This window comes from Phocoena sinus, chromosome 10 (assembly GCF_008692025.1).
Source record: "Phocoena sinus isolate mPhoSin1 chromosome 10, mPhoSin1.pri, whole genome shotgun sequence".
In the NCBI taxonomy this organism is placed as follows: domain Eukaryota; kingdom Metazoa; phylum Chordata; class Mammalia; order Artiodactyla; family Phocoenidae; genus Phocoena; species Phocoena sinus.
This window is the reverse complement of record NC_045772.1, coordinates 336820-351080: the sequence shown is the minus strand read 5'-3', so window position 1 is coordinate 351080 and position 14261 is coordinate 336820. Positions and strand designations below refer to the sequence as shown.

At 51.1% G+C, this 14261-nt stretch overlaps 1 protein-coding gene across 7 annotated transcripts in view; it reads left to right on the top strand.

The window, feature by feature from the left end:
• The window catches only part of PPP6R2 (protein phosphatase 6 regulatory subunit 2), an 84166-nt gene that overhangs the window by 45595 nt on the left and 24310 nt on the right, over positions 1-14261 (top strand). For all 7 annotated transcript variants that reach the window (XM_032647076.1, XM_032647080.1, XM_032647079.1 and 4 more), the window contains 3 exons: positions 6255-6441; positions 11564-11701; positions 12900-12965. In XM_032647076.1, coding sequence (XP_032502967.1) covers positions 6255-6441; positions 11564-11701; positions 12900-12965 — 391 coding nt within the window. The remainder of the gene's footprint in view (positions 1-6254; positions 6442-11563; positions 11702-12899; positions 12966-14261) is intronic.

Sequence of the window (14261 nt, the reverse complement as noted above, 5' to 3'; positions counted from 1 at the left end):
GGTGAGTACAAACAAAGCAAACAAGGCAGTGAGAAAACCTTTAACTCTGAGGGAAGGATGCATGTAAGTAAGCAAATAGAACAGTGTTTGCATGTTCATACAGAGGGCCACACTGGACATGGATTTAACTAAAAATTGTGGTATAATTTTATAGAGAGAGGGGGAAAGGGCAGTGGGGTGGCAGGGCAGGGTGGCGTGAGGTGTGTGAGCTACATCTTCACCTTCCACCATAGGAGGTCAATTTGTAATACCTAATATTGCTAGATGAAGAAGTGTACTTGTATTTTATTTGGTAACATGGATGTCAGTAATACAGAAAATGCCAGGAGACTGTGGTGACTGTCTCAGGAGTGGGATGTCGGAGTGGGAAAGGAGGGGGCTGCCCTTCCTCACGAGCCCTGTCATACAGAGTCTTAAAAGCATTTGTGCGTATCACCTGTTTTTGGTTTTTGTTTTGTTTTTTTAATATTTATTTATTTACGTGGCTGCTCTGAGCCTTAGTTGTGGCAGACAGGATCTAGTTCCCTGACCAGGGATTGAACCCAGGCCCCCTGCATTGGGAGCGTGGAGTCTTAACCACTGGGCCACCAGGGAAGTCCCCATATCACCTGTTAAAAAAAGTAAAAAGCCTTTAATTTAAAAAGTAATTTTAGGGCTTCCCTGGTGGCACAGTGGTTGGGAGTCCGCCTGCCGATGCAGGGGACACGGGTTCGTGCCCCAGTCCGGGAGGATCCCACATGCCGCGGAGCGGCTGGGCCCGTGAGCCATGGCCGCTGAGCTTGCACGTCTGGAGCCTGTGCTCCGCAACGGGAGGGGCCACAGCAGTGAGAGGCCCGCGTACCGCAAAAAAAAAAAATAAATAAATAAGTAAAATAAAAGGTAATTTTAAAATTAACTTGCTTTTATTAAAAATTTATTTGCTTTTAATTAAAATTAAATCAAAACGTCCTTTTTGAGAAGAGGAATAGGCTGGATAGATGGATGAGGTAGTAGCTGAAGGACGAAGTGGAGTCAAGATCATTTTTTTAAAGATGCGAAAGATACAGATAGGCCCTGTTTCAGGCTTTGAGCCGTAGGTCTCCGTCGAGCTGCTCAGCTCGGCCCTCGGAGCGTGTGGCAGCAGCAGGTGACACAGCGGAGAGCGTGGAGCCAGTGCCTGCGCTGCTCTGCCTCTAGATGGCCGCCCCAGGCCACCTGGGCAGGGCGGCAGCACCTCCTCCAGCCGCCTTTGTGCCTCTGCAGCCCAGCTGCTGTGGCTTCACCCTCGTGGCTGCAGGCTGGTTACGGAGAGACCCTTCCCGAGAGCAGGGAGTGTGCCCGAGCCACACGGGTCCGGAGGAGCTGCCCTGAGTGGTTAGTTGTTCTGCTAAAGCCAGAAGCTGCTCCATGCAGGTGAGACCTCTGTGGAGCAGCCCTGGGCCGGGAGCTGGCCACCTGGTCCAGCCTGAGAGCCCTGAGGATGCTTCTGGCCTCTTTCTTGAGATTTCTGTGCACTTTGCAGAGTTCTGGACTATTTGAGAAATAAGACAGAAAAGCCAGCAGATGGACTCCAAGTTACCACTTCTGCTCCTCATGCTGGTGGTGTGGGGGGGGGATGTTGTTTTAGCTCTGAGTGGAGGGCTTCCTCTTTCCAAATCAGAGTTAGAACTGCTCACCCAGCGGGAAGCAGGGCTGGGTCAGGGCAGGACCCCAGGAAGGACCCCACCCCCACCCCCACCAAATAACCCTGCCTGCCACACTAAGGGGCAGAGCAGAGAGGACGGCTGAGCCCAGTTGCCCAGCTGAGCTGAGCCCCTGGGGAGCAGCAGGGCAGGGCCCAGAGGGAGGCGTGAAGCGGGGGAGAGGGAATGAATCCCCGCCGTTACGGTTCCTGGACTCTCCCATCCTCCCTCTGATAATTCCTGAGTCCACCTTCCGTGCTCCAGGATTTCGTCTTCCTCTTTTTTGTCTCCTTCCCCTGGCAAATTCTATTCTCTGGCAGCTTCCTGAGGAGGTCTGCGTGGGTGGCAAGGTTGGGGCGCAGCCTGAGTGCATCGTTCTCCTTCCTGCTGGCTCTAAGCTCCCTCTGGTTTCCAGTCCAGACTGGACATGCGTCTCCTGAAATTTTGAAGACTCCATAGGTGTCTTCGTCAACTGAAAAAAAAAAACAAAAACGCACAGCCTAAAAGCTGAGAATTATGTTTTATTTGGCGGAATTTCTAAGGCTTCAAGCCTTGGAGACAGGACTCTCAGATCGCTCTGAGGGACAGCTCTGAAGAGTGAGGGAGGGGCCAGGATATATAGGAGTTTTTGCAACAAAGACCAGGTAGTCGGGACTTCAAAAGCTTACTGTTCATTAAAGAAAACCAGACATCTTAAGTTAATTTAGCACTTTCCTGTGTATGGAAAGATGCAAGAGTCTGGGCTCGAGACTTCCCTGGTTGGTGGTGCAGTGGTTAGGAATCCGCCTGCCAATGCAGGGGACACTGGTTTGAGCCCTGGTCCGGGAAGATCCCACATGCCGCGAAGCAACTAAGCCCGTGTGCCACAACTACTGAGCCTGCACGCCTAGAGCCCATGCTCCGCAACAAGAGAAGCCACTACAATGAGAAGCCCGTGCTCCGCAACGAAGAGTAGCCCCTGCTCGCCGCAACTAGAGAAAGCCTGTGCACAGCAACGAAGACCCAACGCAGCCAAAATAAGAAGAAAAAAAAAGGAGTCTGGGCTCACTGAAATCATTCCTTTGATCTGCACCTCAGCTGTCTAGGGCCAGGATCCTGTGCTTTTCCCATCCTTGAGGGTGGCTGCCGTGGTTGAGCCGCTTTTCTCTCTCCCGAGTTCTCTCAGGGCTCACGGGGCAGGGCGGCTGGGGAGGCTCTAGTGGCTTGATGGCTGCAGCACCCTCTGTTTACTGACAGGGCAGCAGCATTTTTCGTTCACACCTTCTAGGTCCTAGTTCCAGCCCTGCTGCTGACAAGTCTGATGCCACAGTCTGCAGCTTTCCTTAGGGGCATTTTAGGGCCTTTTCTAATCCTGTTGCTCTGGAATTTCCCAGTAATGTAACTTTATCCCCTGGGTTAAGATAGGGGAATCTCAGAAGCAGGACCAATAATCCAGGAGAGTTTTATAGTCAAAGAGTTTGGGAGAAATTAGTAGTAAATAAGTATAAAACTAAGCAAACAAAACAAGGAGGAGGGGCTGGGAGTCTCACTGCACTGACCCTCCACCTGCCTGGTGGACGCTGTCTCCATCCAGGCCTCTCTGAGTGCTACAGAACGCAAGTGTGTGTACCCAAAGCACAGTGAGGCCAAACAAACCGAAACGTCAGAGTTTGGAGCACAGAAAGGTTTTTTTATTGCAGGGACCTGCAGGGAGAATGGGTGATTCATGCTCAAAACCCCCAAACTTGGGCTTCCCTGGTGGCGCAGTGGTTGAGAGTCCGCCTGCCGATGCAGGGGACACGGGTTCGTGTCCCGGTCCGGGAAATCCCACATGCCGCGGAGCGGCTGGGCCCGTGAGCCATGGCCGCTGAGCCTGCGCGTCCGGAGCCTGTGCTCCGCAACGGGAGAGGCCACAACAGTGAGAGGCCCGCGTACCGCAAAAAAAACCAAAAAACAAGAAACACCCCAAACTCCCCGATTTCAGGGGAGAAGTTTTATAGGGAAAATTTGGGGTGAGGGCTGCGGAGTATGTGGCTGTCTTCTCGTTGGCTGGCAGCCAGGTAACAGAGCAGATGCTCCAGGGATCTTGGGCTCAACCTGAAGTTACTGTCCTCCTGGATGGAGGCCTTGGTTCTGCTGAGGGGCTCACAGATACTGTTATGTGTATCCCTCGAGGAGGAACCAGGACCTGCACCATTGGTTCTTGGCTGCCCCTCCCTTGTTTCTTCAGCCCCTCCCTTCCCTGATTAGTAACCGTTTGAACCTGCCCTTTGGAATGTGCGGAATGTCAGGGAGGCTGAATGAAGCCTATTTCCTACCAACAAGAAATAGTGGACACAGAAAGGCTTTCGTGCCCTGGAGGGCTCCACAGGATCCTTCTGGGTTTCTTGAGCTGTGTGTCTGGTTGCCCACCCTCCTCCCCCAGGACCCTGAGACACAGACCTGCCTCATGCGCCTGGCCTGCTTCCCTGGCCGCCCACCCTCTAGGTTCATTCCGCGGAGTTTCTACCTCTCTTGTCTTTTCTTCTTTGCATTATGGCCACAAACCTCTATGTTCCGTCTGCCGTGTTTAACTGGAATGGCTATTTCCTGCATAAATTATTAGAGCAGTACCTGTTTTTCTGAAGAATAATTGTAAAATACTGATAGAGATCTCAGTCCCTCCACCCAGATGCAACCTTGTCTAAGTACCGCAGCACCTTGTGGCTCAGCTCGCCACACACGTGCGCACACGCAGAGGCTGGATGGGAGCCTTTCCGTGTGCTCTGGAAAAGCTTCTGTGCCTTTCTCTGGGGCACGCTTCTCCCTTGTTGCTTGGTGAGTCTTGTCTTGTTGTTTGGAGTCTGGTGGGCACCTCTCTGCCCGTGTCCTGTGGGACATCCTGCCGGCCTTGGGTGCTGCGCTCCGAGCAGGCTCTCTGGCCTCTGCCCCTGGCGGCCCTGCACTGTCTGCTGTGCTGGTCACTGTGGGCCACGTCCACGGTACGGAGCTGCCCCATCTCATCCTCGCCTCGACCGCATGAGCTGGGCGCTGGCCACACCTCGTCTGGGCCCCTCTGTGTGGATCGGGCGTTCGCTCATACCCGGCTGCCTGCTTGGCTTCAGAAGGCCCTCTTCTCTGGGTGACGGGGAGCACCCACCCCACAGCCAGGCTGAGATCCTGTCCCCTGCCCTCCACGCTGGGCCGGCCGCCAGGCCCTAGCTGACCGCAGTGACCACCTGGGGTTAGGCCCTTGCTGGGGCCGTGTGGGTGGCTACCAGGAGCCGTAGGGTCACAGTGGCTGACCTTGACCCCGGGCTTACTGTGCGCCAGACGCTGCTGCTCTGCTTTATATGCAGCCTCGTGGGGAAGGCGGACACTCAGACCTCCATGTTCAGAGAAAGCAGCCTAGACACAGAAACGTTAGGTAAGGTGCCTGAGGCTGCACAGCATGTCCCGTGTAGCTTGGTGCCAGGTGTGCTCCAGGGCAGTCAGCCCCACAGGATGCTCCCGCTAGGTTCCTGCCTGCTCTGGCCCTGGGCGCCCTCACCTGTGTTCCCAGATGTGCTGAGTGTGGCACCAGGCATTGTCACTGCACTGCTATGGTGGGCTCTGTCCTGGATGCAACAGGACATTGGGTAGGCCTGTCCCAGGACCACAGCAGTGACCCCATGTCTGTCAGAGGGTCAGGCAGGGAGCATAGTGGTATGGGATTACACGTAATGGGATCAGGATTATTTTGTGTCTGATCTTTTTTTTTTTTAAATAAATAAATTTATTTATTTATTATTTTGGGCTGCATTGGGTCTTAGTTGCTGCGCGTGGGCTTTCTTTCAGTTGTGGCGAGCGGGGACTACTCTTTGTTGCGGTGCGTGGGCTTCTCATTGCGGTGGCTTCTCTTGTTGCCGAGCACGGGCTCTAGGTGCGTGGGCTTCAGTAGTTGTGGCACGTGGGCTCTAGAGCGCAGGCTCAGTAGTTGTGGCGCACGGGCTTAGTTGCTCTGCGGCATGTGGGATCTTCCCGGACCAGGGCTCGAACCAGTGTCCCCTGCATTGGCAGGTGTATTCTTAACCACTGCGCCACCAGGGAAGCCCCTGTCTGATCATTTTTATCAAATGAATAGTACATAGTTTACATATATTGGTATATCTTAATAATAATTGGCCTGCATAGCACTTCAGAACTGGTACTGCACTGTAAACTGCTGACGAGGCATCTCTTCAGTGTGGGAACAAGCTAGATCTGTGCTTGTTGACATGTGGGGTCAGGAAAGGCTTGGAGCGGGGAGGACGAACCTGATGGAGGTGAGAGACATGGCAGGTGAGTAGGAGGGCAGAGGAGAAGGCAAAAGATTAGGAAAGGTTCCGTAGAGAATGGAAATAGAGTCAGAAAATGTGGGATGTCAGAGTTTAGGGTATGAGGAGCGAGAAAAAGGTATGATAAAAACATTGAGGTTCTAGTAGTCAAAAATGCTGGTTGGTCACAGAATAATCACATTTTTATTCTGTCCCAGGGTCTAGCCATGTTTGGTTTCTGCCTGTGGATCTGCTTCCTAAGAGGCAGATCATTCAAGTAGCTTCCTGAGCAGTGGGGAAGTCTCATTCACCTCCAGTTGCTTGCACTGTGCCCCTTCAGGTACCCAAACACAGCCTGTGAGCTGCTGACGTGCGACGTGCCGCAGATCAGTGACAGGCTGGGAGGGGACGAGACTTTGCTCAACCTTCTTTACGACTTCTTGAACCGTGAGCCGCCTCTCAATCCTCTCCTCGCCAGTTTTTTCAGCAAGACCATTGGCAGTCTCATCGCGAGAAGAACTGAACAGGTACTCATCTGCCAAGCCCGCGAGATGTGGGAGGGAGGCGTGGCTGATGTCGTCCCATCTTGCCCTCAGCCACTGCTGTGTGACCTGTGCATCAGGCTGTGGGGGGCAGGCTTCTGACTGTTCTGTGGGACACACGTGGAGCTGTGTGGGCTGCTGCTGTGGGAGCTGGGATTTGATTAAGAAAGTGGCTTCCCAAGAGAGACTTCCTCTGGCCAGCTCTGAAATAAGCAGCACCTCTGCCACCCCTGGGAGCTGCGCAGGGCCCCAAACTAGGCCAGCTTGTCCTGTCACTGACCATTCATGGGTGAGAGATCCAGGACATACCTGCATCGTGGCAGGACATTAGGGTGTCTGCTGCTGCATCTGTGTGGGTGGCGGGTGCCTGTATGTCTAGGGCACTTATTGTTTCAAAGCAAATTAAAGGAAATGCCTAGGACTTCCCTGGCCATCCAGCGGTTAGTATTTCGTGCTTCCACTGCAGGAGGTATGGGTTTGATCCCTGGTTGGGGAACTAAGATCCCACAAGCCGCGTGGTGCAGCCAAAAAAAGAAAAAAAGGGAATCGCCTAGTAATATTTTTCTGTAAAGCAGGGAGTGAACTCGTTTCATTCAGCTGGAGCGTGGGCCTCCTGGAGGCCACATTTGCTCCACGGTTGCTCCGGCCTTGCATCTGCCCTGGCGTGCTTCAGCACTGCACACCGTAGATGGCACAGAAGGGCCATGAGGTTTGCTGGCGCCTGTGCCTGTTACCTGTTTCAGGAGGCGGCCTTGTCAGTCTTCTTTCACCTTTATCCCTGCTCGCCATCCCCCAGGCACTATTTCAAAACAAACCCCAGATGGCATGTCATTTCTTTTGTCAATATTTCAGCGTGTATCTCTAAAATATAAGGACTTCCTTTTCTCCAGACATTGAGCCACGTGGTCATAACTAGGATGTACGTGTGGTCAGCTTGAATGGCTGAAGTGAGAGTGGTTGAGCCAGTTTGTAGTCCCAGCAGCAGAGCATGACAGTTCCTGCTCTTCCACTTCCTCTCCAGCCCTGACTAATATTATCAGTCGGTTTATCTTATCTCTTCTGATGGTGTATATAACAGCATTGTGCTTTTAGTTTGCATCTCCCTGGTGACTAGTGAGGATGAGAACCTTTTCATGTATTAATTGGCCATTTAGATACTTTTTGTGTGAAGTCTCTTGCCCATTTTCTGTCAGGCTGTCTCTTCTTTTTTCATTTGTAGGAATTCTATTTCGTGGATACAAGTCCTTTGTTGATTTTTTTTGGGGGGTGGGGGGCGGCCTGCCACGTAGCTTGCCGGATCTTAGTTCCCTGACCCAGTATTGAACCCACGCCCTCTGTAGTGAAAGCCAAGAGTCCCACCCACTGGACTGCCAGGGAATTCACCCTTTGTTGATCTTGCGTTGCAAACATCTTTTCCCACTCTGCTTGCTGGGTTTGGTTTTGTTTTTTACTCTCTTAATGGTATCTTTTAATGAGCAGAGAGCCTGATTTTCATATAGTCCAAGTCATAACTCTTTTTGTTTGGTTTTTTTTGTTGTTGTTGTTTTGTTAAGAAACTTCTGCTGACTTCGAAATCATAAAGATAATTCTCTTACTACTCTTCTGTGTTATCTTTTAGAAGCTTTATTGTTTTACCTTCATATTCCTACCTACAGTCCACCTGGAATTGATTCTTGTAAATGGTGTCAGACTGAAGTGTTTTTCACATGGTTATTGTCCAGTTGACCCAGCGCTGTATCGATAAGGCCGTGCTTTCTCAGTTGCTTCACAGTGTCCCTCTTGTCATAAATCAAGCAATCACGTGTGTATGCATTTCTTTTCTACTGTCCTGTTTGTAATTATGAACACAGCACTATTTAATTACTGTAGCTTTGTAAGTTTTGATGTTCGATAGAATTAGTCCTCTCACTTTGTTTTTCTTCAAGGTTGTTTTTACTATTCTTTGCCTTTTGCATTATTTTAGGATGAGCAAATTTTAGAGTGAGTTTGTCAGTTTCCACATTCTCCCCTGTTCCCCAGAAAAACCTGCTGAAATTTTGATTAGGCTTGCATTTCCTATAGATTGGGGTTGGCTAATTATGGCCCACAGGCCAAAACCAGCCCGCCCCTATTTTGTAAAAGAAACTTTACTGAAACACAGCTGCTCCCGTTTGTTTACATATTATCTATGGCAGCTTTTGTGCTATAGCAAAAAGCTGAGTAGTTAGGGCTTCTTTAATTTCTCTCAGTAACCAAGTTCTTTGGGTAGAGGTCTTACATAGTTCTCGTTATGTTTATCCTTAGGTACTTGATATTTTCATGTTATTCTAAACAGTGTCTTTTTTATTGAAAAATTTTATTGAGATAATTTTAGATTCGCGTGCAGTTTTATGAAAGAATGTAAAAGCTACCTTTTGTACACTTTGCCTGGTTTCCTTCAGTGGTGCCATTTTGTAAAATGCTAGCAGAAGATCGCAACCAGGACATTGACATTTCACTTGCAGTCATTTGTGTGTGTACGTGTGTTAAGTTCAGTACAATTTATCACTTGTGTAGGTTCGTGTCTCCACCGTCAGTCAACATACTGAACGGTTCTTAAACCATAAGGATCCTTTGTGTTGCCCTTTTATAACTACTCCCACCTTCCTCTGGCCTCTATCCCTTCACCCATCCCTAACCTCTGGCAACCACTAGTCTGTTTCATTTCAGAAATTTTGTTTTTTCAAACTGTTATTTAAATGAAATCATATAACATATAGCCTTATGGCTTTTTTTTCTAGCATACATCCCTGAAGAGTCATCCAAGTTGTTGTATGTATCAGTAGTACATTCGCTTTTATTGCAGTGTGAGTAGTGTTCCGTGATGTGGATGGAACACAGTTTGTTAAACCATTCACATGTTGAAGGACATCTGGGCTGATTCCAGTTTTTGGAAATTATCAATAAAGCTGCTGTTCTAATAATTTATATTCTTTTTACTTTTTTTTTTTACTTTTTATTTTTGACCACGCCGCACGGCATGTGGGATCTTAGTTCCCCACCAAGGATCAAACCCATGCCCCCTGCAATGGAAGCATGGAGTCATAACCACTGGACTGCCAGCGAATTCCTTATATTCTTTTTTTAAATCTATGTATAAGATCATACCATCTGTGATTAATGACAATTTTATTTTGTCCTTTATAAATCTTACACTTTTAGTCTCTTTTTCTTGCCTTGTTGCATTGTCTGGAACCTTTAATACATTGTTGAATTGAAGTGGTGATAGTGGGCCTCTGTTTTATTTATTGCCTCTGAGGAAAAGCTTTCACTGTTTTACAATTAACTGTGTTGTTTGTTGTGGAGTTTATTTTGTTTGTTTGTTTTGTTTTTTTGGGATTTTTTTTTTGCAGTATGCGGGCCTCTCACTGTTGTGGCCTCTCCCGTTGTGGAGCACAGGCTCCGGACACGCAGGCTCAGCGGCCATGGCTCACAGGCCCAGCCGCTGCGCGGCGTGTGGGAACTTCCTGGACCTGGGCACGAACCCGTGTCCCCTGCATCGGCAGGCAGACTCTCAACCACTGCGCCACCAGGGAAGCCCCATATTGCTTTCTTTTTAAGAATTTTTGTATCTGTGGCCATCAGTGAGATTGGCTTATAATTTCCTTTCCTTTTCTTTTTTGTTTTTTAATTTTTAATGGGGTATAATTGATTTACAGTGTTGTGTTAGTTTCAGGTGTACAGCAAAGTGAATCTATTATACATACACACATATCCACTCTTCTTTAGATTCTTTTCCCTTATAGGCCATTACAGAGTATTGAGTAGAGTTCCCTGTGCTATACAGTAGGTCCTTATATAATTTCCTTTTCTTAAAGTGCCCACATCAAGGTTTTGGAATCAAGGTTTTATGTCCTCATACAATGATATGGGGCATCTTCTCTCATTTTATGTTCCCTGGAGGAGTCCTGCATAAGATTGGGGTTATTTTTCTTTAAATTTTTGATAGAATTCACTAGTAAAGCCTTTAGAGCCTGGAGTCTTCTGTATGGGGAGGCCTTTAGTTAGAGATTTTGTTTCTTTTGACACTCTAGAACTCCAGATTTTCTCTTTCTTCTTGTCAGTTTACGTGAGTTTTTCAAAGGGATTTTTCATTTTTCCAAATTTACAGATATTGGCCTAAACTTGTTCCGGATAACCCCTTGTAATGGTGTTTATATCTGTAGGGTGTGTAGGGATGTTTCCTGGAGGCTTCTCTGCTGTTTTCAGTCTTTCTCTCTAATCACGCTTTTCAAAGAACCCCCGCCCCTGCCCCCCCACTCCCCCAACCCCCCCACCCCTGTTGCCTCTCTTCTCTCTCTTTCTCCTCCTTCGCCTCCTTCCCTTCACTTCTGGCATGAGGATTCTGGCATGAGGATGGTTGGGATCCCTTGCCTGTTCTGTGTCCCCATTGCCCCCAGTAGAGTCCTGGGTCTGTGCAGTGGCCTGGACTCGCAGGCACCTCGTCTCTGTGGCCAACTGAGCCAAGCTTGCCAACACGTGTCCAAGAAGGCCTCTGCCTGGGCTTCTCCCGTCCCTCTGCGCTCAGGTACCACACCCTGTGACTGCCCACTCAGCCAGCCAGCTGCGTCGTGTCTTGGCACCTCTGGTCACCAGCCAGCTGCACCCCTCCGCCTCTTGCTTTTCTGAAACCTCAGTCCTTTCCCTTCAGCCACCTGTGGGGCCTGTCAGCTTTCCGGGTTTGTGTCCTCTGTCCGGGAGCTGTCAGTGATGGCCACCCCAGGCTCAGCTCTTTCTGCCCTGGTCATTTCTGCTGGGAAGACCTGAGCTGGTGCATGCGGAGCGGTTGCTGTGCCATCTCACTTGGGTGCTGGGGCTGCACTCGTGCCCAGTCTCGGTGTGTGGCAAACTCCGCGAGCCCAGGGTCCTCTCAGGCCCCCACCGCCTCGTGGACTTGCCTGTGTTCAGGGCTCTGCCTGTCATTGCTGGGGGGGCAGCGGAGGGGGCTTTCTTACAACTCTTTCCACGTCTTTCCATTATTTCTGCTCACTGTTGTTGAAAATGAATCTTTCCCATGGCAGTTCTTGGGGGCAGCATCTCCTGGTGCTCAGGGTCTGCCCCGCTCACCTCTCGGGCTGTCTGGTTGCAGGTGATTGTGTTCTTGAGGAAGAAGGACAAGTTCATCAGCCTGCTGTTGAAGCACATCGGCACCTCGGCCCTCATGGACCTGCTGCTGCGCCTGGCCAGCTGCGTAGAGCCCGCTGGGCTCCGGCAGGAGGTCCTGCATGTGAGTGTGTGGGCCCCTCCTCCCTGGAGCCCCTCCCCGTCTGTGCGGGTTCTGCACATTCTCCGAGTGTGGAGTAAGTGCCTCCTGGTATGAGGAGGCTGGAGCTGGTGAAGCAGCACTGGGGTGCCCAGCACCCCAGTTTTCCACCCCGCAGGACCTTCCCCTCCTGATGAGAACCGCTCAGGGGTTCTTGTCAAGGCTTGTCTTTGAGGCTGGGTCTGGCATCTGCACCTTTTCTCTTGTCCTGCCTCAGTCCCTTCATTAGCAGAGAGCAGAAGTGGGCTTCCTCACTTGTGCCCCACCCCCAGGGCTGCTAGGTCTCCATTGGGCCCTGTGCCCGAGTACGTGCCCGAGAGGAAACAGTCGCCGAAGAGGATTCCATGCAGAGAAGTTTCGAAGACCAGAGTTGGCCTGTTGTTTGTCCTGGAGCATGTACCTGTGTCTGTCCTGACAGTATTCACAGCGAGAGGGGCTCCCCATAGCTCCCTGAGGGCTTTCCCAGAAAAGGGGAGGGTGCTCAACCCCAAGAAGCCCAGGAAATCAGTGCCGGACAGAGTCTGCTGCTGTTGGACAGGTGTTGTTTGTAATGCAGCTTAAGATAGAATAAGTAAACCATTGGTCCTTCTTGACGGTTTTCCAGCTCCTGGAATTAGGTGAAAGTTGTCGCTCTCGGACTCATAACCCGCTTCGTTATGGAGCGGCCTCCCACTGGGAGTTAATCACAGCAGCCAGTGTGGCACAGTGAGAGCCACACGAGCTCAGCCGTTGCTGAACGTTAGCGGGAAGCCTGCCCTGACTACACTGAGCCTGTTTTTGGCTAAGGAAGTGCGTAGAGGAGCCGGACTGACCTGGAAAGGCCCGGGCGCTGCAGGGAGCAGCTGGGCTGTGTGCTGGGAGAGCCCCACCGGCGCGGGTGGCTCCAGGCTCCGCTTCAGAGACGTCCTAAAAACAGAGCTCACGTGTGTTTAAGAGTCTGGACCATTAGGGCATGTGGAAGGGGATCCCCTCCTTTACAGTCTTTGGGTCACTCCAGAATTCGGCCACTGCTTGTGCTTTCAGGGTCTGGGTGGACGCACGTGTTGGGTGAAGTATCTCTGTGCCAGAACCTGGCACGTGGATTTCTGTTGCACTGAAGGACTTTCCTTCCATTTCGTCAGGTGTGAGTGGAGTCACTTACAGGCCTCCTTTTCCCTTTCAGTGGCTTAATGAAGAGAAGCTCATCCAGAGGCTCGTGGAATTGATCCACCCGAGTCAGGATGAAGATGTGAGTATGGGCTCGTGGACCCCACCTTTGAGCAGGCGCCCCTCGCTCAGGGCTGGCGGAGAGCGCTCTCCACTGCTGTCTGAGGGGGCAAGTCACTCCTTTCCTCAGATGCTCTTCCTTTAATCAAGCACTGACTTGCAGACTTTTTTTTTCTAAAATATAATACATACATATTATAAAAAAAACAGTCTGAATAGAATTGTATGTTATCTATGGCTGAGTAACAGATGACCCCAAAACTTAGTTGCTTATAAGTATTTTTTATCTCAGTTTTTATGGGCCAGGGGTCACAGATCCTCTGCCCAGGGTCTCTCACAAGACTGTGGTCACCTCAGGGCTCAACGAGGGGAGGGTCTGCCCCCAGGGTCACCGGTGGCTCTGCAGGACTCAGTTCCTTATTTTATTTATTTATTTGTTTATTTTTATTTCTTGGCTGTGTGGCATGTGGGATTTTAGTTCCTTGACCAGGGATCGAACCCACGCCCCCTACCCATACCCCTTGCGTTGGAAACACAGAGTCTTAACCACTGGACCGCCAGGGAAGTGCCAGGACTCAGCTTCCTGAGGGCTGCTGGCTGAGGCTGCCCTTGGCCCCATGCCCCCGGGCCTCTCCGCAGGGCAGCTCGCGGCCTGCTGCCGCGTCCTCTGGGGCAGGCACCTGACCTACAGGTGACAGTCCTCGCCAGCGTGCCGCTGCCGTGAGTGCTGCTTCTAGCCTGCGCTCGAGGAGATGGGGTCTACAGGGGCGTGAGCTCCGGAGGGAGCGTGTGGGGTGGCAGTGGGTCTCCTGTCAGCCCCTGCCCGCTCCTTGCGGTATTACAGTTGAGAGTGTGGGGAATATCCCAATAGGCCTTTTCCTCCACGTGACAACTGCACACAGCTGCACACGCACGGCCTCCTTAGCACTTTGGAGAGCGGTGGTCCTGACTCATGTCTGAGCCTTTGCTGCTGCCTGGCTGTGCTGTTTGGGGCTCTTTTGGCCCACGGGCCTTGCCAGGCAGCCGGGCAAGGGTGTCTGTGCTCCAGATCTGGGAAGGGAGATGCCCCTCCACCAGTGTGAACGCTGTGAGCTGACTGGCCCTTTCCCAGTCCTCGAGGCAGCTGGGAGGCCGCGGAGGCAACCTGGCTGCTTTCAGTCTTGCCTAAAACAGTCACGAAGCACTTCTTTCAGCTCGGTTTCCCGTGGCACGCACGTGAAGGCTGCTTGTTAGGTGCTCGCTGCGCCGAGCCGGTGGCTGAGTTTCTCTCTGACCCTGTCCATCTGCTCCACAGACTCAGCCCACGTGGCTGGCAAAG